At 40.5% G+C, this 23161-nt stretch overlaps 1 protein-coding gene across 3 annotated transcripts in view; it reads left to right on the top strand.

The window, feature by feature from the left end:
* The window catches only part of ebf1a (EBF transcription factor 1a), a 107617-nt gene that overhangs the window by 54683 nt on the left and 29773 nt on the right, over positions 1–23161 (top strand). For all 3 annotated transcript variants that reach the window (XM_056769502.1, XM_056769501.1, XM_056769500.1), the window contains exons 7-10: positions 13751–13832; positions 14688–14829; positions 20639–20769; positions 22108–22234. In XM_056769502.1, the coding sequence (XP_056625480.1) occupies positions 13751–13832; positions 14688–14829; positions 20639–20769; positions 22108–22234 (482 nt within the window). The remainder of the gene's footprint in view (positions 1–13750; positions 13833–14687; positions 14830–20638; positions 20770–22107; positions 22235–23161) is intronic.

Genomic DNA, 23161 nt, shown 5'->3' with positions numbered 1-23161 from the left:
AAAGTCTGGGTGCCAGTGCTAGAGTTTGAGTCAATGGACAAACTGAAACGGTTCCACACATTTTCAGTGCAGGAAATGCACTTTGGGTTAGAACATTGGATAGGGTGTGGACCGTAAAACTTTATAGTGTCAATTCAGAATCTGTTATGGCTTCAAAAGTTAATTTTTAAAACAACATCAAAATAAATGTTTAGATAGAAAATAGTAAAGGAGATTCGGGTACCAAACCCAGCCTGCTGGCCTGCAGTCACATGTGGAGCTTTGGGGGGAGGAACCCAAGTCTCCACAGTCCAGACAAGGAGCCAAGACCTGGCTGTGGGTTATTAATGGGCCCCCCTCATTGTGCCTCTGCCCCCAAGGCGTCTCCCTCTATAGCTCCTGGCACGGGACACCGGCTCATAAATCTCCTTAAATAATACCGCGCGGCAGCTAGGGGAAAGGGGTCACTACGGAAACAAGGCAGTCGGGCTGAGATGAAGTGTCAGTGATGCATGGCCTATGCCCCCCAAAAGCAGGTAGCGTCCCCCCAACACATACACGTCAGATAAGCAGAAGGAATGGGAGGAGGGCACTGAAAAACAAAGAGTAGGCTATGAGACTCAATTCTGAAAGACCTCAGAGATATTGAGGAGTCCCCCAAAATCAGGGCTCGACCGGCAGATGAAGGAACTGCAGCTCGAAGGTAGCGGGGTGGCAGCTGAAAACTGAACATGTGGTTTGAATTAACGCCCTCCCCAAGGTACGGCTCAACAGAAGGGTGGGGGGGTCAGGATCTGAGGCTACTTTGTGATGATAGACATATCCGTCTGATTATTGTTCTTCTCTTGACACACATCACTTTCACATGCCCTGTACAGTTCCCACGCTTTTTCCGCATCTATTCCGACACGTTTGAGAATGTGATAATGTATCTAAAAATTTTGTTATTGACCATAGCTAATAGTTACCCTGGGCAACGGCACTTCAAGTGATGAAAATACCACAGATATTTTAAATGTCTTTAATTTAGTACATACTGAATATAATTTCTATTTTTAGAACTATCTAGGAAGGGGAGAACTTTTTTTTGTATTCATTAATTTATTACTATTATTTATTATTTAGGACATGGATAGACAACACGTGGTTATACAGCGGCAACAACATAAACGTTGTGTTGTCAAACTTAACTTCCAGTAGGCCTCCAAAATGAATCAGTTTTAATTTAATTTAATGCTATAACTTTACAATAAAATATAAAAATTAATATTAATTAAATCTAAAATAAATTGTTTTATTTTAACAAAATTCTCCGGAAGTTAACTTTGGGTCAGTGCATGCCTCCTAAAACCGTCTATAACAGAAAAATGTCCTCAATTAAAAAAGTACTTAAAAAAATAAATGATATCTCCCAGAAATATAATATACTTCAATAAGTATTCAGGCAATATTTTTATTATACTGTTACTCAAAAATACCATAGAATGTAATGCAGTATAATAATTTGTGGTAATAAATGTAACATACAGTATATACATTAATGCGGTTGACATTGTTTGACATGTTATTTGACATCTGTTCTGTTTTAAGAGTTCACAAGCAGCTACAAACTTCTTGAAACAGTATTCTATGTTACCGCTGTCTGGTCCTCTCCCTCTCTTCCCTGCTCCGCTCGCTGTACCCAGCCCGTGCGCTGTGAGCGCGGAGAAGATTGTTATATATTAGTTTAATAAAGTCAGAGACAAATGAAGCCCCCCTGCCAAAGAGGACTGTGTTACACACTTCATGAACCAAATTAGTGCGGCAGAGCGACACGCTGGCACGCCGCTTTTGTTCCGGGGATGATCTGCATAGCGGAGCTCATTTCTCAGACAGATAAATCTGACGGCAAGCCGTGACTTCCCCCCTGAAGTAAATAGTGTAAATAATGAAAGGGCCTGCCAGCAGTGCTTGAGGAATGACTTCATCAGAAGCTATTTATACAGTCTGTCAGAGAGGAACAAAAAAGAACCGGGTAGGAAAGCGAAGAGAATGGAACCTCCATCTGATTGGACAAAGAAACAGACTGGCTAATGCCTTCTGGGTAATAGAGATCGAGCACCACTTGCTTTCTTGCTTGGGAGGGAGGAAAGCTTTTAATTGAGAGGTGAGAAGGATGGATCCCACAGGTTAACTCCATTCTTCAAGGGCCATTAATATGGATCTGATAAGGTTTTTAGTGTGCTGTGTCTCCCGTGACATAGGACATGCTCTATTAATCCTATTGATGTGGACATACAGTTGAGTTTATCAAATTCAGTTTGTTTTGTGAAATTGAGGGTGATGATGAAAAACGCTTGTTCTTGGAAAACAGCTTAACAAAGAGCAATCCGTTGTGTAGCAAACTACATGTTCAGAAGTTTAACACTTTAAATCAGCCTAAATGAAGCTTGTAGCCTGGCTACAGCTTTCAAGTAATTTGTTGCATTCTTTTGTTTCCAACTGCAGTTGCTTTATTCCAATTGCTGGTCTTTTATTTGAAACGTACTTAAACCAGTAAGTACCTCAGAAGGTTTTCAGTATTCCTACATTATTTCCAATAGCCTAGTGGTGTGTCTTTGAAAGCTCTTTTAACAAGGACAACTTGTCTGAAATGTATTTTAAACGTAATATCACCAGACTCATTTGGTTTCCTCATTTGTGACCCTGGAAAACAAAACCTTTTTACATCATCTGAAAGCTGAATAATGAAGCTTTCTATCGATGTATGAGTTGTTAAGGATAGGACAATATATGGCGGAGATACAGACGTTTTTAACTCAGGAATCTGAGGGTGTAAAAAAATCTAAACATTGAGAAAATCGCCTTTAAAGTCGTCCAACAGAGGTGGTGTAGCAGGCCATCCACTCCCAAAAATAACTTTTTAAGTATTTAGGGTTGAAAATTTACAAAATTTCTTCATGGAACATGATCCTTACTTAATATCCTAATGATTTTGGGCATAAAAGAAAAAAATGATAATTTTGACCCATACTATGTGTTTTTGGCTTTTACTAAAAAAGTTCCCGTGCTACCTAAGACTGGTTTTGTGATCTAGGGTCACATTTAGTTGCTATTTAGGAAGAGCTTTGTGTTGGTATATTTAGAGCTCTTGTCTCCCTCCAACCTCCTCTCTTCTGATGTTGTGTCTCAATTCTGCTTCTACCGCAAATACAAACCTGTCCCATTGAGGATGCCATACTATTGGCAATAACCAAGATGTTTATTATAACTAGTGTAATAATTTTGCTCGCTGCAGGGATTATTTAAAAGTTATTACCACTATGATGTTCACATTTTTTTTAGGTTTTGATTGTGTGTAATTGTACCGAAGTGACACGTAAACCGCACCTTAATTTAATGAAAGTGAGAAAGTCAGATTATTAAAATATGACTGCATTGGCAGCCCCGGTGTTGTAATTATTTCGGTAAATTTGTGCTGGGAGGCGAGACGGCGCGAACTGTACTCATTTGCAGGAGGCTAATTTAATAAAGCTCAACCCTCTTTATTTGAAGGTTGAACGTTTTCCTGCGTAACACAATTGAAAAACGTACCAATTTGCTGTACTAATATTACCAGCACTAGTGGCTAATGATGCTAACTTCAAACAGCCCGAAACCAGCAATTAACGGAGATGCTAATGAAAAGGTGAAGGCGCTGCTAGCGCGCATCTGCGGACACTCTTTACCCAGAACGCGTGAAAAATCCCTCTCTTATCTAGCCGCCCATAATCCTCCTATTCTAATTAGCAACTGTGTTCAGGCAGGATGAGAATCAGGATGTTCATCCCTCCTTTGCTAGAGAGACCGAGAGAGCAAGGTTCAGAAAAAGAAAGCGAGAGCCGAGAGCCGAGAGGAAGGGGGAGAGACTGAGACAGCAGTGTGTGTTACACTCTGCTGGTCACCTGTCAGCTGTCAAAGCAATTACAGCACCTCCTAGTGTTAAATGTTTAAAGTGCGCATTAGCATGTAGCACAGTGGCATCCTGTCCCTGTGATCCTGCAAGGTTGGCATTCGGAGACAAGCCCCTGCGCCGCCACAAATCGTTGCAGACAGCGCGCTGTTAAAATCAATATGCTGCAGTTTTGTAGCGCCTTCGTCTGACGGCGCGTCGTTGTCTAATATAATGTAAATAATAAATTATCAGGAGCAGATTACCAGACAGCAGAGACACTCCATCTCGCAGTCACCCACTGATATACATGCTCAGGAGCGCTAATGGGGTTCACGAGATGAACATCTCTTTTCCTAAACCACTTTGTCGCCTCTGTCGCCTGCTCGGGCGTTTGAATACACTACATGTCACCTGCAATCATGCAAATGGGATAACCGGATTAATTAAAGATACATCGAATAAATTATGACTCACAATTAAAGCCATGCTCATTCGTATGGAAAGCAAAGACCGGTGGGTGTCAACTGGTTTTGATTCAAGCTCCAGATTTTAAGTAAAAATGTAAAGTAAAATTACAGTTTAAATTTCCTTAAGATTTTTCTTGTTAATTTTAAATTCACAAATCCACGTTCAAAACATTTTTCCTCTTCCCTAGATATCTTATTGTCGCCTACACTTGGCTATTATATTACAATGCTGATCTTACACAAAAACAACTTTTTTTCAAGGTTGCGATTTGTTATGAATGTGAACAATGTGACTGGTATTAAAAAGGTGATATTAGAGAAAAGCATGAATGAAGACCCCACCACTAAATTTATTTTTGTATTATTATGCATTTTTAATGATGGCCTAAATGTATTTTATTTTGAAAGTTTTCATTATTAATTATTGCTTGCAATCAGAAGAGGCTTTTTTTCAAAATTGGGCCCAACTTTGTGCCAACTTTACCAACAAATCCGGATAGTAAAAAAAATTAAGTAACATTTTGAGTCAAACTGCTGTGCATTCTTTCACAAGGCCAGCATTTTTTTCAGCTGGTAAAAGGTTACGCGGCATCCCTTTGTTGTGGGTTAAAGGAGCGATTAGGTTTTAGTGGGACCCACTGGATGAGAGGAAACACAGGCACAGAGAGAGTGAGCTCTAATTGGGTCAGTTGAAGAGAAAGGACGCACGCTCCGTCAAAAGGTCCCACTGTCCTTTGCGTTGCGTCTGCGGGTGACTGGATGAGACAGGTGAAGGCAAGTAGAAGTGGTAGCTGTCGATACGCCTCCCTTGCTCTCCTTCCCTCTGATGCCATGAATTATTTGTGAGAGCAGGCGATGACAAAAGGATGTCGCTTTCCTTCAAAGCCTCACCTGCCGTCCCGTCACACCCACGGAGGGTTGATTCTGTCAGACACGTGGAGGAGATCTGACTCCCTTTTTTACAAGGCTTGCATCTCTGCTCCTAAGTGTGGACTCATCATTTTTGCATCAGAGCTCACTAAGCGTCCCACTCGGGCAGTGGGTCAGTGCGGGATCCTCTGAGCTATTCCCCCCTAAGCATTGGTGCGATAGCTTATGTCAACACCAACTAAGAAGTTAACATATTTTTTTCTGTAGTAGACGTCTGGTCATAAATACCCATTGGTGTTAATCTGGCAGCATCTCTTAACTTCTACTGTGTTAAGAAAAGTAGATTTAGGGACGTGTGAGTGACAAAGTATTTCTGTGTCCAGTTTGTTTGAGCCCTGTGGCTGTGAGCTCCAGTCTTTACACAATAAGCAGGCAGTCTAATGATCCCACTGGCTTCTAACCCTCAGGCCTGGTTTGTCCCTCCACCACCACCACCCCCATTCCACCCTCCATCCATCCATCCCTCCCTCCCTTCATCCCTGCCACATCTGCTGCTTCTCGCCAAAGGAAAAAATCAATCTCTCCGTCATGAATTATTGAGGTGTTTGCCTACAGCTTCTGAAATATACAGGAGGGTGGTCGCTCTCTCTCTATCTCTCTCCTGTTCTCGGTTTTTCTTCTTTCTTGTATAGTGTAAGATATGTCAATTATTCACAACAGAATTAATTCTATATTTGTTTTTCTATGATATTGCCATTGTTGTGGCCTCGGATGCTTTATTCGTGCAGTTCACGAGGCTTGAAATACATTGTGTCTGGAAACCATGTCATCTTGAGCTTTTCTGTGTTTTCTGAGCGGTGCAATTAATTTGTGTACACTGCACATGCAGGGAAACTGTTTACAGATAATATATCAGCATGTCCATTGCTCATAAGTCTGTATGATAAGCAAAAACTGGGGTCGTTGTGTAATTTGTGCCGAATTAGTCAATTACAGCTGTTAAACCAGAGCCAGCGGGGTTTAACACGTAAATCTTTGCCGAGAATGGATGAAACAGCTGCAAACTGAGAGAAGGAGATACACTCTCTCTCTCTCTCTCTCTCCCTCTCTCTCTCTCTCTCTCTCTCTCTTTCTCTCTCTACCTCTCGCTCTTTCACTCTCTACCTCTCCCTCTCTCTCTCTCTCTCTCTCTCGCTCTTTCTCTCTCTACCTCTCGCTCTTTCACTCTCTACCTCTCCCTCTCTCTCTCTCTCTCTCTCTCTCTCTCTCTCTCTCTCCCTCTCTTTCTCTCTCTCTCTCTCTCTCTCTTTCTCTCTCTACCTCTCGCTCTTTCACTCTCTACCTCTCCCTCTCTCTCTCTCTCTCTCTCTCTCTCGCTCTTTCTCTCTCTACCTCTCGCTCTTTCACTCTCTACCTCTCCCTCTCTCTCTCTCTCTCTCTCTCTCTCTCCCCCTCTCTCTCTCCTTCTCTCTCTCTCTACCTCTCGCTCTTTCCCTCTCTACCTCTCCCTCTCTCTCTCTCTCTCTCTCTCTCCCTCTCTCTCTCTCTCTCTCTCTCTCTCTCTCTCTCTCTCTCTCCCCCTCTCTCTCTCTCTCTCTCTCTCTCTCTCTCTCTCTTTCTTTCTCTCTCTACCTCTAGTTCTTTCACTCTCTACCTCTCCCTCTCTCTCTCTCTCTCTCTCTCTCTCTCCCCCTCTCTCTCTCTCTCTCTCTCTCTCTCTTTCTTTCTCTCTCTACCTCTCGCTATTTCACTCTCTACCCTCTCCCTCTCTCTCTCTCTCTCTCTCTCCCCCTCTCTCTCTCTCTCTCTCTCTCTCTCTTTCTCTCTCTCTCTACCTCTCGCTCTTTCCCTCTCTACCTCTCTCTCCCTCTCTCTCTCTCTCTCTCTCTCTCCTCTCTCTCTTTGTCTGACACAACTTTTAAACCTTATTAACAAGGTTTACAGGGTGTATTTTATAAAAAAGTACTGTCAGAATGCTTTATCTATATTTCATCTATATGAACATTTGGCCTATTCAATATCAGTTTTAGTGATCATCTGAGCCTAATTTCAAAGTTTCAATGTTTCTATAAAAAAATAAAAATCATTTTAGAGACAATTGTGGGAGATATTTGTCTCATGTCTCATAAATCAGTGGTCTTATTTACCACATTGACTGCTGTACTACCTCTGGATGTGCTCCCTCCGCACCCTCACTCACCTCCACTACAGCTTCCGCTGCCACCGCTGGCATTTGTAAACAATGGCCCTAGCCTCTATTATTCCATTAAATCAGCCAGTTGTCAGATGACAATCATTATCTCTCCTCCAGTGGCAGCGTTTGATTGACAGCTCCCCAAAACCCATGTGTGGTGGCTGTACATCGTTGCTATCAATTACAGGCTTGAATTTGAAGCATTTATTATGTAAAATAATTCTCCCGTCTGCACTGCTCGCGTCTCCTGGGTTTAGTCCCACTGTCTGATGTGAAATTTCTCTCCTCGCTCTCTTTCACATTCATTGTACACCGCTCTCTCCCTCTATGTCTCTCGACTCTTCGTAGTGTGTATCCCTCATGCATTGCTCTTAAATCGACAGAGCCCAGAAGGTAATGACATAAGGAGGATCGGATCGTCAGAGAGAGGATACACCAGCGTTGAGGTGTTGAGTAAACACGGCAGTTCAAAACAATGACTGTGTACACGTCGAGTTAATACTCAAGAGTGGCGGAACAGGCCTCATTAATTGGTGAACTCTCTTCAGAGCTGCCGTCTAATATACTGTGATAGTTGATAGTTTGAAAGGTGCACATTTGTTTATTTTGTGCTGGGACCTGCTATCACCTAGCGATGTGAGTGGAATATCAAAAAAATGACCTAGAAACTGGACATATCAAGATTTAGTCTGCACATTTAACATTAAACAAGAAATATTATCTTCCAGATTTAATCTGACACTTAACAAAATATGGTGACACTTTACAACAAGGTTCTTTGGCTCAACATTTGTTAAGATTTATTCACCCTCATGTCATTTTACAGTTTTTCTCAATTGTTTACACACATTTTCTGAAAGCATGCCTCATATTCTCAGAACTCTACACACAAATCCAAAAAAACACACACAATGGCTAAAACCCCTCAATTCTCCTGCAAAATGAAACTTTACATTCAAAACAATGTTATTTCTTCTCAAAATGGGAGTTTGTTTTCAAATGACACACACAAACCATCATATGTATAGACATTTATAAGAACCAGCTGAACACTGATGTGCTCAATGTAAAACACTATGATGAATTTAAAACACTTCTTCTCCATTCAACATAATGACTTAGCCCTTCTTTTGGTATAGTGTTACACTTACTGCAGACAGTACAAACATAAGTGTGTTGTAAAATATTGAGAATATTGTTTTTATACTCAGAACACACAAATACACGGTAAAATTGTAGTTTATTTGTCCCGCAAAAACAATGTACACAGTTCGTCCCATTCCCGACCAACATAAAGTTGCACACACACTACATACAAAACAACAGAAGAATTTACTGTATACAGTGTTGAGAGTATGCATCAATTGTGGGACTCACTTGCACATAGTTATATCGCAATTCTTTGTCTCTTTATGAATTGCATTCAAATGGCACCCTGTAGACCTGCTTCATCCTGAGATGATTTCTGCGCAAGACATGGTCCATATGATTGATGCTACAGTGTACCTGCTCAAATGTGACTGTTCTCTTCGCCCAGCCTCCCTCATTGTTAGACCATGGTTGACCACATGATCAACCAAAGTGGCTCGGATCTCATCAGAGATTACGGTCATTGGCCTTCTTCATCCTCGTACTTGTACTCCCCGTCCTCCTCCTCCTCCTCTTACTCTTACTCCTCAGGCTCTGACTCTGTTTCCAATGTTGGTATCCATTGCTCCAAAACAGAAGAGCGCACATATTGCCCTTTTATGCTAAAGCTCTGATTGCTAATTGTAAATCTGTGTGACGGGTGTTTGCCCTTGTGATAAGTCAGTGTGCATATTTGAATGGCAGTGTGTTCCTTATGAAAACAAGATATTTTCTGCATGAAAATTGTGCCAAAAGCAGAGAATTGTGTGTAGTGTTTTGAAAAAAGTGTGTTTTAGAACTGCAATTTGAGTGTAAAGAAGGAACTGTGCTTGTAGTTTAGCAGAATTGGTTCATGGGGTTGGTGAATTAGTTACATGTTGTGGTCATTGTGTCTCAAGTACCAGAATTTGTGTGTAAACAATTGAGAAAAACTGTAACATGCACGACTTTCTTTCTTCTGAAAACACAAAAGAAGATATTTTGAAGAATGTTGGTAAACAAAAACAGCTCACATTCACTTATTGTATGGACACGAAGTCAATGCAACTCAATAGGAACCGAAAGTTTTCTATTACCAACATTCTTGAAAATATCTACATTTGTGGTCTTCAAAAGAAGGAAAGTCATACAGGTTTAAAATGACATGAGGGTGAGTAAATGATGACAGAAATTTCATTTTGGCGTTCCTTTAACACATTAGCTAAGATTAACTATTAACACTATTCTGAAAAGTACAGCATTTATTTATCTTTGTCATTGTGAATACTAATACAATTGTTATTTGTTCATGTTAGTTCATTGTGCATTAAATAATGTCCAAGTGTACAAGTTCATAAAGTTTCATATGTTTCAGCAAATGTTGAAAATAATGTTATGATAAACAAATTCTGCAGAATATTGGTTATTGTTAGTTAATGTTCATTAAAAAAAAAATAACTAATGTAAAAAAATGCACTTTTATTGTAAATTGTTACCTAAAATACACAGAAAAGTTCTCATCAACTATTGATTTAACACAAGCTCAGCAAGCAGAGCTAAAAATAAAAAATACTAGGAGAAATCACTCTGAGGAAACATTTGTAGACAATAGAAGATACAGAGTGAGAATTGTTCTCCTCTCATGTTATGATAAAATAATTCTCTTTGTTCTGTTGTTTGTTTGTTCTCCCGCTCTCCTCTTTTTTGACTAAAATAGTTCTTCGGTTGCATTTGGCACCAAACTCGCAGGCCAGTGCAGAAATCCAGCCATAATAAATGGAGGGAGGAGGGAAAAATAAGACATCTGAAAGACCAGCTAAGCAAGCCAGTGATATTTCTATCTTTTTTGCCTGAGACAGATCTTCTAGAGATGTGTATTGTAAGCAATTTTAGAGCTGTCAGCACAACATGCCTACTGGTCTTGGTTTTTTTCTGAAGGAGTGGAGACGGGACGGCTCGATTCCTTGTAGCTGTCAGATTGTTGTACTTTACTTACTATTATTATTTTATACGCAGTATCTGGTCTTGAAGGCATTAAGGGAAAATTAGACTGTGTTATGCGGCGGTCCGGGGGGGAGGCTAAATGTTGCATGTGTATATTTTTAAATCATGAGCAATATGTTTTTCTAGAGGAGAGGGGGAGAAAGTCGCAGGCTAATAGGCTGAAATGTACGGCGAGTTACCCAGCTTTCAGAAGATTACCCTGTCACTCTTCAACGTGGTGTCGCCTTACTCAATTAGCTGCGACTCAAACTCTGTGTTTTAAACAACTGCAACATTCCTATCGTGCCCACACAGTAGAGGTAATGGAGAACTGGCTTGAGAAGACATCTGCCCTGCTCCCATTAACAGAGCCTGCTGTCTCGCTGAGGCATTCTGGGAGATGAGAATGAAGATAAGATGATGTAAGGTGAGGAGAAAGGAGTAGATCGCAGATAAAGAGAGATATCATGCCATGCAGAATTGCACTTTGAGTGTTACACCATGGCGAGAATTGGCATGGGCTGTGTCTGCCAGAAATGGACACATTTATATTCTCTTTTCCTCTCACACTCTTATGGTCTGCGTTAGCCTTCATAAAATATTCATGTTGGTTGTGCTCAGTGCCATAATTGCCATCTCAGCCTCTGAATAATTGATGGGTTGTGCCGTTGACTTGGTCTCATTTACTGAGAGTGTGGGTAATACCATACACCATGCTCTAATGCCACACTGCTGACTCCAGATCGGCCGCTTTTGTCGTACGCCGGCATCGCTCATTTGAAAACACCCTCACGGCTACAGTCAAATGCATTTAAATCAATAGCCATAGCGACTTGTGTATCGTTGCGAACACACAGGGCAATTTGATTGTGTTTGATGTGCTTTTAGGAGCAAGTCCAACACGGTTTAGGGCTGAAGCGAAATTTTGCAAACACTCTGTCGTTATTAAGGTGTTTTTCCTGTGATCGTAGCACTTCGAGTGGGTGTCTGATTGTAAAGCCCACTTTTCGGTGTGGATATTTTGTAACCATTTAATTCGACATCTAGCAAGCTGGCTTTTGGAATCGTTTTCCCAGTGAGATTTGAAGAGAATAACATCGAAGGTTCAGGCGAACCTACAGAGGAGTTAATTAGTGGGCCAGCGCAGCTCGTAGACAGATGTGACCCTTAGACCGCCTGAGGTCAAAGGTCAATTTGTTAAGGATTAAATTAACCCTGCCCACACCAGCCCCATCACCCCTTGACTGCTACTTTAATTTATTCTTCTCTACTTTTTGGCCGACATCCTCTCCCTGTTTATCTTTCTCTTGTTCGTCTACACCACCATCCTATTCGTATTCTCCTCATCAAGTTTTTTTCCTTTCATTAGACATTAATTAGCCAGTCTGATGTGTCTAAAACTACAGCGTAACTTTTATTAGAGTGTATCGGAGGTCAGGCCCTGTGATTCAAATCTGAGTTGTACCCATCAGATACTTGGAGCGTTGCCCTCTTTCTCACATAGGCCGTGGTAATAGCCCTCTCTAATTGAAGTGCTCTTAGTCAGACCATTTTCACGTGCAGTCCAATCTGTTCTAAAAGCATAAGGTCCCTGTCCGAAGTGCTCTAGGAAGGGGACACTGCGCACTTTATTAAACATTACAAGTGTGATTACATGTCCTCTCCCTGTATGGCAGGCATAAGAATACTTTTATTTTTGTTAATGGAGCTACGGGGTCAGCAAAGTCGAACTATACACACATTACACACGCGGTTGAGACCTTTAAAAAGTATTAACGCGTGCGGATGCCAGTGCAGCGTGTGGTCAGGAGACCAGAAGGACAAATCCATAGAGCGGAGGGAAAGGCAAAGATTGTAAAGGGGGAATGGCTTCCTAAAGTGAGGGCACCCGGGGTTTTGTGGAGGATTTAAGAGGACTATGGGAGTGTGATGTCAGCGATGGGGTTAAGCCCAGACTTATCTCCACACAAAGCACGAGAGAGATGGAGAAAGAAAGGGAAAGCGGGAAAGAATGAGGGACAGGTCAGAGGAGCTCAAACATGGTCGGCAGCAAAAGGGAAGAGAGACGCAGCTTAGAGCTCTTAAATGATATTATAGAGGAGACTTGTAGGACTAATCTGTTTACCCAAACAACACTGTGGATTACACGCACACAAACATGTTTGTACCAACACACGGGGGCACTGAGCATTGAAGAGACTGATCCGAACTGTTTACAGGGGGTATAAAAGTCTTAATCGAGACAGTCAGCGATTATTTTTCTATTTGGGATTTTTTTATAATATTATGTTGTAGTTACTTATATTTTGACTTATTGTAAGATGATTGGATATTAAGTCTGTGTCAATTAATCAGAATTTAAACAGATTGTGACACATTACTTAATGATGTTCAGCAGTCTTCATGTTTGTGTGTGGGTTTGTATGAGTAGTAATAGATATAATAGTCTATAGAGACGGCAGACAGACGTGGGTTGGGAGAGAGAGAGAGAGAGAGAGAGAGAGAGAGAGAGAGAGAATTAGTGCAATAAAGTGCGATAATTAATAGTATTATTATAACATATTACATTGTTTTATATTGTTAATATTTATAATATAAAATAGCATAATAGAGATTTATCTTTTCAAATTTGTTGCCATCACATCATAGGTCAGATTTGTATATTCGTCTGTCAACCACCCTAATATTGTGGAGTTTGGGACATAGAGGAGGAAAAAAACACTGAGTCTGTCCCAACCAAACCGTAATCACCTCATACAGGTCATCTGAATCACATTATTATTTTAAATTGAATATTAATATTCATTATTAATTATTAATCAAATGTATCACTTAATTAGTCAGCGCAGCAGATGTTTCCCTCCCTGTAAAGTCGTATAGTGAGAGCAGCCAAGTCAGCTCTGTGCCTGCACCTGTTCCTGAAATAAAGACGATGAATATAGACTATTGATGACGAGTGTATTAAATCTGCCTACTTTATGCTCTACATCGCTAAATAAAATTAGATTAAGAATTCAGAAAAAATATTACTTTCCTATTATCATATTGAACACATTGCATCTAGTTTTATCGAGAGCCCTCACAAGTGTAAGTGTTGGCATGTACTGTTTCTCTGACATTGAATGTACAGAGAGCATTAACTCTTAATCCAGCAATGACACTCAGCATAGCCCACATGCTGTATTTGCATGCACATGCTACCTAAATAACTAAAACTCTCTTTTTCTCTATTTCCAGGTTTTTCCTGAAATTCTTCTTGAAATGCAACCAGAACTGCCTGAAGAATGCAGGGAACCCACGAGACATGCGACGCTTTCAGGTGAGACCGATTTCTTTCTGCTGACACTACCCTTTTGTGAGCGAGTGACAGGACACTGTACTTTGTTAGTGGAGATACATGTTTTGCATTGTTAGTTGCATGAAATGTTAACACTTTATAAAAATGTTTATTGATAAAAATTGCATTACAAAAGCATAATGCTGAAGTGTGTGTGTTTTGCTAAAATATCTATATCCCAGAAAACTAAAGCCAGATTGATGTACTCAGAAGAGAGTAAACACTGAGCACTGCTTACGTTTGCTCTTCAGTTTGATGTCACTAGTGGTACAGAAACCACACACAAATCTTTAGTTCATGTACATTAAAACGGAAATGTCATGACACAGTCTATATGCGTTTTTGAATGTACTTTAACTACAGTGGAATGCATTATGCAATGTTTCTAAATGAGTAATGGAGAATAGCTAAAGAGAAAAGCATTGAGAAGATGGTATTAGATAGTAACAGAAAGCTTTGAGGGAAGGAAGAGGCTGTCCAGAACAGAGATAATGTAAGCTGTGTTTGCCAAGTCTCATCAAGCCTCTTCCTCTCTTGAGATTGAGAGACCTCTCAAAGCCTGAGAGCCATTTAAATCAAGAGGCTCCTCAGATACTGTTGGATACCTCTAGTCTGTGTGTTTGTGTGAGTGTGGGATCCTGCTTTACAAGCTGAGAGCTGTTAGCTGCTGTCATTGTTCCAGACCCTCTGGTGAAATGTGCCTGTATGTCAATTTATCAGTCAGGAGCTACTTACACACATATACTGTGTATTTGGTACTTCAACAGGACAGATGTTTTATCCACACTTGTGTATACACGGACAGAGCATGTCTTTATGCTGTCTTCATTTTTTTAGGTGGTGGTGTCTACGACGGTCAGCGTGGACGGTCATGTGCTGGCTGTGTCCGATAACATGTTTGTACACAATAACTCTAAACATGGACGCAGAGCTCGTAGGCTGGATCCTTCTGAGGGCACTCAGTCATACCTGGAACACGGTGAGTGTACATTTGTGATTGTCTATTTGTTTAGATGTGTGCGGTTTTCGGTGACAATGAGGAAATGGAAACTTTTGCATGAGCCATCTACCTCACATGTGTTTTTTAGAGTTTCAGAAGATATCTTAATTTCTTGATCTGTGCTCAGATTTTCCACAGTTTTGCAGTCTCAGATTTTATACCGAGCTAAAATATTTCTCATCAGATTCTTCCAAGACTAAATTATCTGAGCTTCTCTTTCCATTTTAATTTTGTAGCTGCGTTCTCTTACTGTGTCAACAATTGTCTATTTTTCTTTCTCCAGAGAAATTTGAGACAAAGTTGATACTTATTCTAAACCTATCTGAGAACTCTTTCAGTCAATGAAAGCAATAAAACATCAATTGTTGAACAATAAAAATGTCCTTAGGGTGTTTTTGCTTGCATATTTTTGACATGTTGGGCATATGGCTTACACATCTCAGGCTTTGAATTAAATCGTGTCATTTTCCAAGAAAGAAAAGAGGAAAGAGAAAGTAATGCAAGAAAATAAAAAAAGAATCAGTGTTGTGTTTGCAATGCCTGTGTGATGTAATGCAACGGAGCATTCAATGCACTTGTGATAAAATTTCAGCACATTGTAGTTTTTTCACTCAACAAACAATTTTATTTGCACACGGTCAACTAATAACAGCAAGGTCCCAAGGACAGAGCAATCTGTATTCAGCAAAACTAATGTAAGCCATTTTCTCACACTCAATGTAGTTTAAAATGTTTTAGATTCTGTGTTCGCACAGACGGTTGCCCATCATGCCATGCAATGTTCTGTTCCTTTGAATCAACTTATAAACACCATTGAAGATGTGGCCTGGTGGGTAATGCACATACTTTCATCCGTGCTTTTGTGTCCGAAAGCGTTCAAGACAAACAGGCCTCCAACAGCATCACATCTTCATTCACCCACAATCCACCAGGGCATCCTGCACAGGCTTTCAAAAGAGCAGCAGTCCCCAAGCGGCCTGTTCTCTTTAGATTTGAACATGTGTCTTATGAGACCTCTACGGCTTAAGCACTGAGCATTTATTTCCTGAGAGATGCACGGCTATCTATGCTCTCCCTCATTCCTCATCTGTGTACTGTTGGGCTACTAACAGGTTATAAGGCCCTCCTAAATCCCTCTAATAACATGTGGAGATGATTTGAGCTCTGATTTGATCCTCAGTTGCAATCAAATCCAATCATTTTTTCATTTATATCTGCGATGGCTCTGGAGGAGAGCATATTTTTCAGTTGGACTGTTAACCTCCATTTGTGATGAGACAGTAAGGATTTGAATGATGATGATTTGATGATGGTGATTTAGTTCTTGTGTTAAATCACTGGCTCTATTCTCTTGGGGAAGTCTTCTGCCTTAAAGCATAGTTTCCATAGCGCAGAGAAGATTAAAAAAAAAAGGCAGTGTTCCTAAACCCTGAACATGTTGAAAAATTGTGGGGCCTTTTATGAATTTCCCTTCACTCCCCTTTTTCCTACAGAAAGTATGGGATTATTTCTGACGCTGTCAGGCTTATATTGTAATTCTTCATTATGTCTAATATAAAAACCTGACGTGGCCATATAGGAGTATTTTTCTTGGAGAGCAACGCAGGACCTCAGGAAGACGGAGCTTTAAGTAACATGGCCCATGTGGAATGAACCATAGCAAGAACTTTTACATATGCCCAGCTCCTTGTGTTCAAGTTTAAAAAATAATATTTAATGCATTCAACGTCTTATAGTAGCATATAAGTAGTAACCACCACATTTAATTCAATTTTACAGTAAATTCTATAGATTTCTTCACAGATTCTGTCAGGCCTGCCCATAACCAACATTCCTGCAGTGCAGCTTTGCTTGGCCACTCTTGTCTATTATTGCATCAGTTTCAAAATATTTCCCTCGTTTTCAGCTAACAAGCCTGTTCTGTCAGACAAGTGCGTGTGTTTGTGCTTGTGTGTGTTTGTTGTTCTGGGCTCCAGAGACTAGGGTAAAATAGGGGCAGCAATACTTAAGGTCATGTCAGTAACGCACTCTGTTCTAAAGAGGTGTCTACTGGGCTTAAAGTATGTAGAGAAACGTATTGTACTCGTGTGTTTGAGATGTGTGCGCATGTAAAAGCGAGCGTGTGCGTCCATGCAGCATAAGGGAACAGATGGCGGCAGAAGAGGCACCAAAGTTTAATCCTATCAGATGGATTCACGTTCCACCATCTGGTTAATCCATGCACAATTTCAGCACCCTGCAAAAGAGTCGTTTTAGGCCAAGATTACCATCACAGATTGCTTCACCGTTCCTCTTCATCTCTCCTGGTTTATCACAATGCCAAATTGCATTATTGCCCAGCGGTAACCCGCTGCACAGCTCGCGCAAAAAGAGCACATTAGATCTGGGAAAAGCCTGGCTGTGGCAAACTGGATTACACCTCTTCTGAAAATTACAACATGCAGAATATTTGAGTTTGTTCAATTGGTTTAAGGAGATTTGGGTATTTGAGGGTTATTGAAATGTTATTGTGTTTAAATCTTGTCCCTTAATTTAAAATATGTAATGCCGTTTAAAAAGCAATATATCTATAGTAAAACATGCGGAAAATCAGGGATGAGGATCAGTATGCTTTGAAAATTAGTTTTTTTGGAAGTCTTTTAGATATATGCGTCACTGAACACTGCTGTTTTAAAGATTATTTTTCCAACTCACCAAAAAATGCCACAATCGCTGAATTGCAAGATATCAATTTAAGTATGTTTAATGAGTAAGCAAAATGAACTTATCAAAAATACAGAGAAAAGTGTGATTTGTCCTATAATAGTTAACAATATTATATATATCATTTTATATTATAATTTGTATCATATGAAATAGCAAAAGGAAAGATTTTGTCATTGTCAAAGACTAAAATCCTCGAAATGGCCCCATCTCTGACCTTCTTCAGTTTAAAAAAATACACACTGTTTCCTTTTTTTGTAGATTCTCAATCTAACCTGCTTTTATCTAAGCTAACTCTTCCCAGGGCATTGCCGGTGGCTGGCACACACATTAGTGTGCAAGGGAGGCCTACAACCTCATCTCAGCTCGGTTGAGGGTGATCGGCAGCACTGAATGGCACAAGCCATCTGCCTCCACCGTGTTCCCACAAACCCATACGTCCGCCTTAGTTAGGTGCGCCACCGTATGCGAGTAGCGCTGTAAAACACAAGCGTAAGCCCCATAGCCCTCCCCGGGGTCCAGCCCACAGTCTGATCCGTGTGTGACGCTTGTTAAAGAATGTGTGTTCAGTCCCCGTTCCAGAGTCACGGAGGACAACAGATCTGCCTGTGACAGACTCTCTTCTTCTCTGGATCCGACAGCTGTCTCGGAGGACTTTCTTTTCCCCCCTCATGTCTTTTCCCTCTATTTAAATCCTGCAGCAAATTGGAACAGCAGTAATTAGTCGGTTAAAGCGCCTTCAGTGAGACACCAAGCTTCAGAATCCGGTGCCAAAGTTCAACATGCTGAAATGAAATTTAAACTCATTAAGGTGTTGAATTTTTATGGCTTGCCGCTGTTTTCTCAGAGAGTCCCAGTGCGCCTGGCCTTTTGATCGACTGCTGTAAGGACTCTGGATTTCTATGTGGCTGGCGAACTCCGTCGCTCCTGACATTTGCACGAGTGTCATAAAACAAGCGCTCGCACCTGCCCCCCTGCCTCCCTGCGCACATGGGGTCAGTGTAATATTTAATAAAGGTGTGCGTATAATCAACCAGAATTAGCATTCGTGGTCTCGACCGGCCCCAGAGGGAAAGAAAGGAGGAGTTGGGAGATGGTGTCGGGCTATTGTGGAGTCATCACTGAGTGATCTTTTCTATTCTGACCCTCAGATTTCATTAATTACATTCATGCCTGAAACAAAAGCAGAGGGGAATTACGGCTTTCATAAGCACAGCTCCAGGGGGCCGCTGCTGACAGCCCTTTTCACTTATCCATCTCCTCGTTGTGCCATTACCCTGTTTTTGCTTTTACCAGCGTTGTTTTTATTTCAACAACTCTTAGTTTGTTCAACAGAGCCTGTGGGATTTAGAAGCGAAGTAAGCAATGTGGAGTTGGGAGAGGAGTTGCATGGTTTTGCCTGAGTATCTTTGTTTTTTCTCCATCACTAGCATAAAATGAGTTATTGGCACTTAATGCAATGAGTTATTGCAAAAATTACCACAGTTTATAGATTATTAACACAGAATTTGTGAATTATAATTTAATACATTTTTATAATCCCCGACTTTCTGGGAAACTTAAAAACCACGCCGGGAACACTATATGTTTCCTTCTACACATGGAAATAATAGAAGACAATATGCTGTTCTTTATCTTTTGCGTGTTTCTTTTTTCTGTTTCAAATAATGAACAATCATGTTATTGTAAATGTGTTCAGAAAGTGTGCAAACTTGATTTAATCTTGTGCCCACACGTTCATAACATGACAAACAATTGAATTTTGTAGTAAAACAAAATGCCATAGCACATCCAAAGAACATAAAAAGAACTGCGCAAATACTTATTTATTATTTAAAACCAATGTTTATGTGCCCTTATTTCGTGAAAACATTTTAAAACATTAAGAGAACTTTCAACTTGGTTAACATGATTAATCACATCCAGTATAAATGTGTGTGCTTACATAATATACTGTATGTCTGTGTACTATGCACATTATTTTTGTAGTTATGAAAACATACACAGTATATGCATGTTTTAAAGAAAAATATGCAAATAAATAAACATTTATATAGCATTAAAATGTTTGATAAATATAAATAAATACATGCAAATATTTCCTTAATATGTGTACATGTATGTGCATGTGTTGATAAATACGAAATGTAAATGCAGAGTTCACAGACATATGTAATGTAAACCCAACTTATCTGGAACCGATTAATCGCTTCACAGCCCTAAAATGTTGCTTACGTTTCCATTGTCCATTGTGTGCGAAGGTGAGGAAGCATTTATTTATTTCTCTGAGGTGAGCTTGCATTACTCTCACGGCTGATTTTGGAATTGACTTCAGTGCAGAAAAGGCTAGCACACGAATTGTAAACACAGTTTTTATCTAATGCAAGTCAGAGCGAGAATTGTGAAATGGAAAAACTGTAGTAAATACAGAACACTCTGAGCCGACGGAGTAAATTGTCAGGGATTGTAAAACAGTGCTTCTATCTGGTATATGCCATTTGGCGCCAATCTAAACACAGCTAGAGAGATGTTTATAGTTGCTCTGATGGTGATTACCGGGCAACCACGGCAGTGAACCGCGTTCCTGTGCTGGATAGATTGAGATAAATGATGGGCGAGAGAGCGTCATCTCTCATGACTGCGCTGCTGTCGCGAAGCATATGGCGACGACGCAGAGGAACGGCCACAGTCTAATCATATGTGACGACTTTAATGAATCAGTCACTTGTCATTAAGCTGGGCTTAAACCTTCCTGATAGACTGCGCCTCATACATCTATTTGCAGTAATGAGGAAAAAATCAGTTGCACAGGTTTAGATTGATTTCCTAACTGTTTAGTCTGTGCATGAAATTATGTCACAGGTAATGTGCACAAGCGATGATTTGCTGGCTGCTTCCAGATGTTTATTCGGATGCCTCTTGACATTGTTTTCACATAATCACTTTTCAGGTGTCTTCTCTTTATGTTTATGGAATATGTCTTTTTAGCAATAGGTTTATATTTAGCTATGACAACAGTAACACTTAACTATGTTATTCCACTCATTCTTACCACGCCTAACCTCTCTGTCTTTCTCTAAAACAGCCACTCCCTGCATTAAGGCCATTAGTCCCAGTGAAGGCTGGACGACAGGTGGTGCCACAGTCATCATCATCGGAGATAACTTCTTCGACGGCCTACAAGTCATCTTTGGCACAATGCTGGTCTGGAGTGAGGTCAGGTTCCTTACAGTACAATCGATGTTGTTCAATTCCAAACTTTGGTCGTAAAATAATAATAATAAATGTTAAGGAAGAAATGCGTATGCCCTTATATTAGAAATAACACCTGTGATAGGAAACTGAACGTCAATGGTGTAATATAAATAAATATAAATACAGAGTATCGCTATCAACCTTTCATAGTTTCTAAATGAAAAAAAAAGCTTTTAAAAGAGTGGCGCGACATGACAAAAGACGCATTAGAACCTATTATAATTGTACATTTTGTCCACATTGGATACGGTGCGACCCCGGACGTACAGACACAGTGTTTAGCTGCCTTAACACAGCTTCATCTGGTCAAGTGCTTTTCAGCATGTCTGTCTGTTGCCTTGTATTTCTATCTTCTTTAGTCGCTCTCTATTCTTTCAGTTTCGGCACCACTTGTGTTGAGAGCAGCTAGATGAAAGAGGTAATTCTATAAAAAGCCTCTTATTGACAATGCCATATTTATCTGGGAGGTGAGAAGTGCAGTATCTGGCATATGAAAGCCCAGCTAAGTGAGCAATGAAAGGGACAGTTTAAAGCCATGAAATGCAGTGCCAGTACGGCTGGCTTTGAATATGACAGCTTTTAAAGGGATACTGAGCGCTCACGGATGCTTTGTAGAAGCACGGCTCCTCTTCAAACACGATTAAGTGCTCGAACATCGCAAGCAGTCAAATAATAGTCGAAGCAGTCTTGTTTAATAGCTGAGCTAATGCAAATGCAGGTAGAACTGGGTAACCTGAATACATGTTTTAAGGTGCAAAAATATATATTTTTAAAATCTAACGGCTCAAGTGTTACGAAGTGTATATACAGAAAGGATGTTTGTGGACTGGATTTTGATCATGTAATAATTGGGACTGTATTCAACCGCAGTTGAGCTCTCATTGGTTGGATAGATTTGTGTCATCATATGGATTTAAGGGAAGAGGTCCTTTCTGACGCAAGTGATTACCAATGACCTCAGTGACCTCTCACAGGAGGTTTCTTCAAAGACATTTCAATATTTCTTATATTATGATAAGAGATCAAAGGTCACTCTTGTTAATGATCACAGAAACATTTGTTTTTACTTCGTCCTCTAATACGATAGTTACTCTTCGTAAAAAAAACGTTAATATTTTTAAAATAGAGATATTTTATTTTCAGTATGTGGTATTGACAGAAAACCTTGAATTGATTTGAGTCCCTTTTAAACTTTATAGATTTTTCTTTTGGACGTAATTTTTTGACAACAAAAATGACGAGGGGCACGAAAAGCAGAATAGCATCTATAAACATGTCACTTGTCATCTTCTCTTCCAGCTTATAACCCCTCATGCCATTCGGGTTCAGACTCCTCCCAGACACATTCCCGGCGTCGTGGAGGTCACTCTGTCCTACAAGTCAAAACAGTTCTGCAAAGGTACACCGGGCAGATTCATCTACACAGGTAACAACAACTTAAAGCACCTTTACGTGAACCATACTAACCCAGCTGCACACAACCACCTTATATTCCCTCTTCCTGTCCGACTGTTCTTGATTTCACGACTGGGTCTGGGTTGAGTCACAGTTGCCTGTTGAGCCGATCTGTGTTTCCTGTAGTGGGGAACCATGGTTTGAGAGGAATTCTACCTATTTCCTGAGCAACACGGCTTAGTACGAACTCCTCTGACTAAGACTCCAGGAACATCCTGCAGCTAGCAGAGATAAGGGAAATGCAGAACTTATCGTACGAGGAAAGAGAGCTCACTCGTGATTTCTGACAGCTGTAAAACGGGTTTACTACCCCCGTATATACTCCACATATTAGAATCATGGGACAGGTAGTAATTATGTTTACTTTTGGAGAAGCATGGGAAATTATGTTTGATGGAAATACTTGATGAAATCGAACAGTAAAGCGAGATGGAATCTGCGGATAAAGTAGTGAAGAGTTTGTTGGCTGAGGCTGCAGCTTTTTTAGTTTAAATTTAGAGTTAGCAGTCAAAGTACAAGCACAGCTTTTCCGTGGAGCGTTAAAATGCTGAACGGAGCAATGTTAAAGGCCTGTCTCATCAATAGGTTTAAACAGTGCACAGCTGTGGGTGTTGTCGGCTCAGTAGGTGTCTATGTATGTGCATGTGCAGTGGTGGGTGTGAATGAGTATGCTCATTGCGTTTATGGTGCTGGACTTGGCTTCTTTTCATGGCCCATTCAGCCACCACATGGGTACGCGTGGAGGGAGGGATTTAGACATTCGCACACAAACACACGCACTTCCAAATCAGAGGGCAGATGGTCATCCACTTTTATGGCCGAACTTCTAGATGTGCCCCTTTTGCTAAATCTTCAAGCACAATAAACAGCAAGACTTGAATCTGCAACTCATTAAATG

Source organism: Triplophysa dalaica, chromosome 16 (genome assembly GCF_015846415.1).
Source record: "Triplophysa dalaica isolate WHDGS20190420 chromosome 16, ASM1584641v1, whole genome shotgun sequence".
Classification (NCBI taxonomy): Eukaryota; Metazoa; Chordata; class Actinopteri; order Cypriniformes; family Nemacheilidae; genus Triplophysa; species Triplophysa dalaica.
The sequence above is the reverse complement of the archived record's forward strand: the minus strand, read 5'-3'. Positions and strand labels throughout refer to the sequence as shown.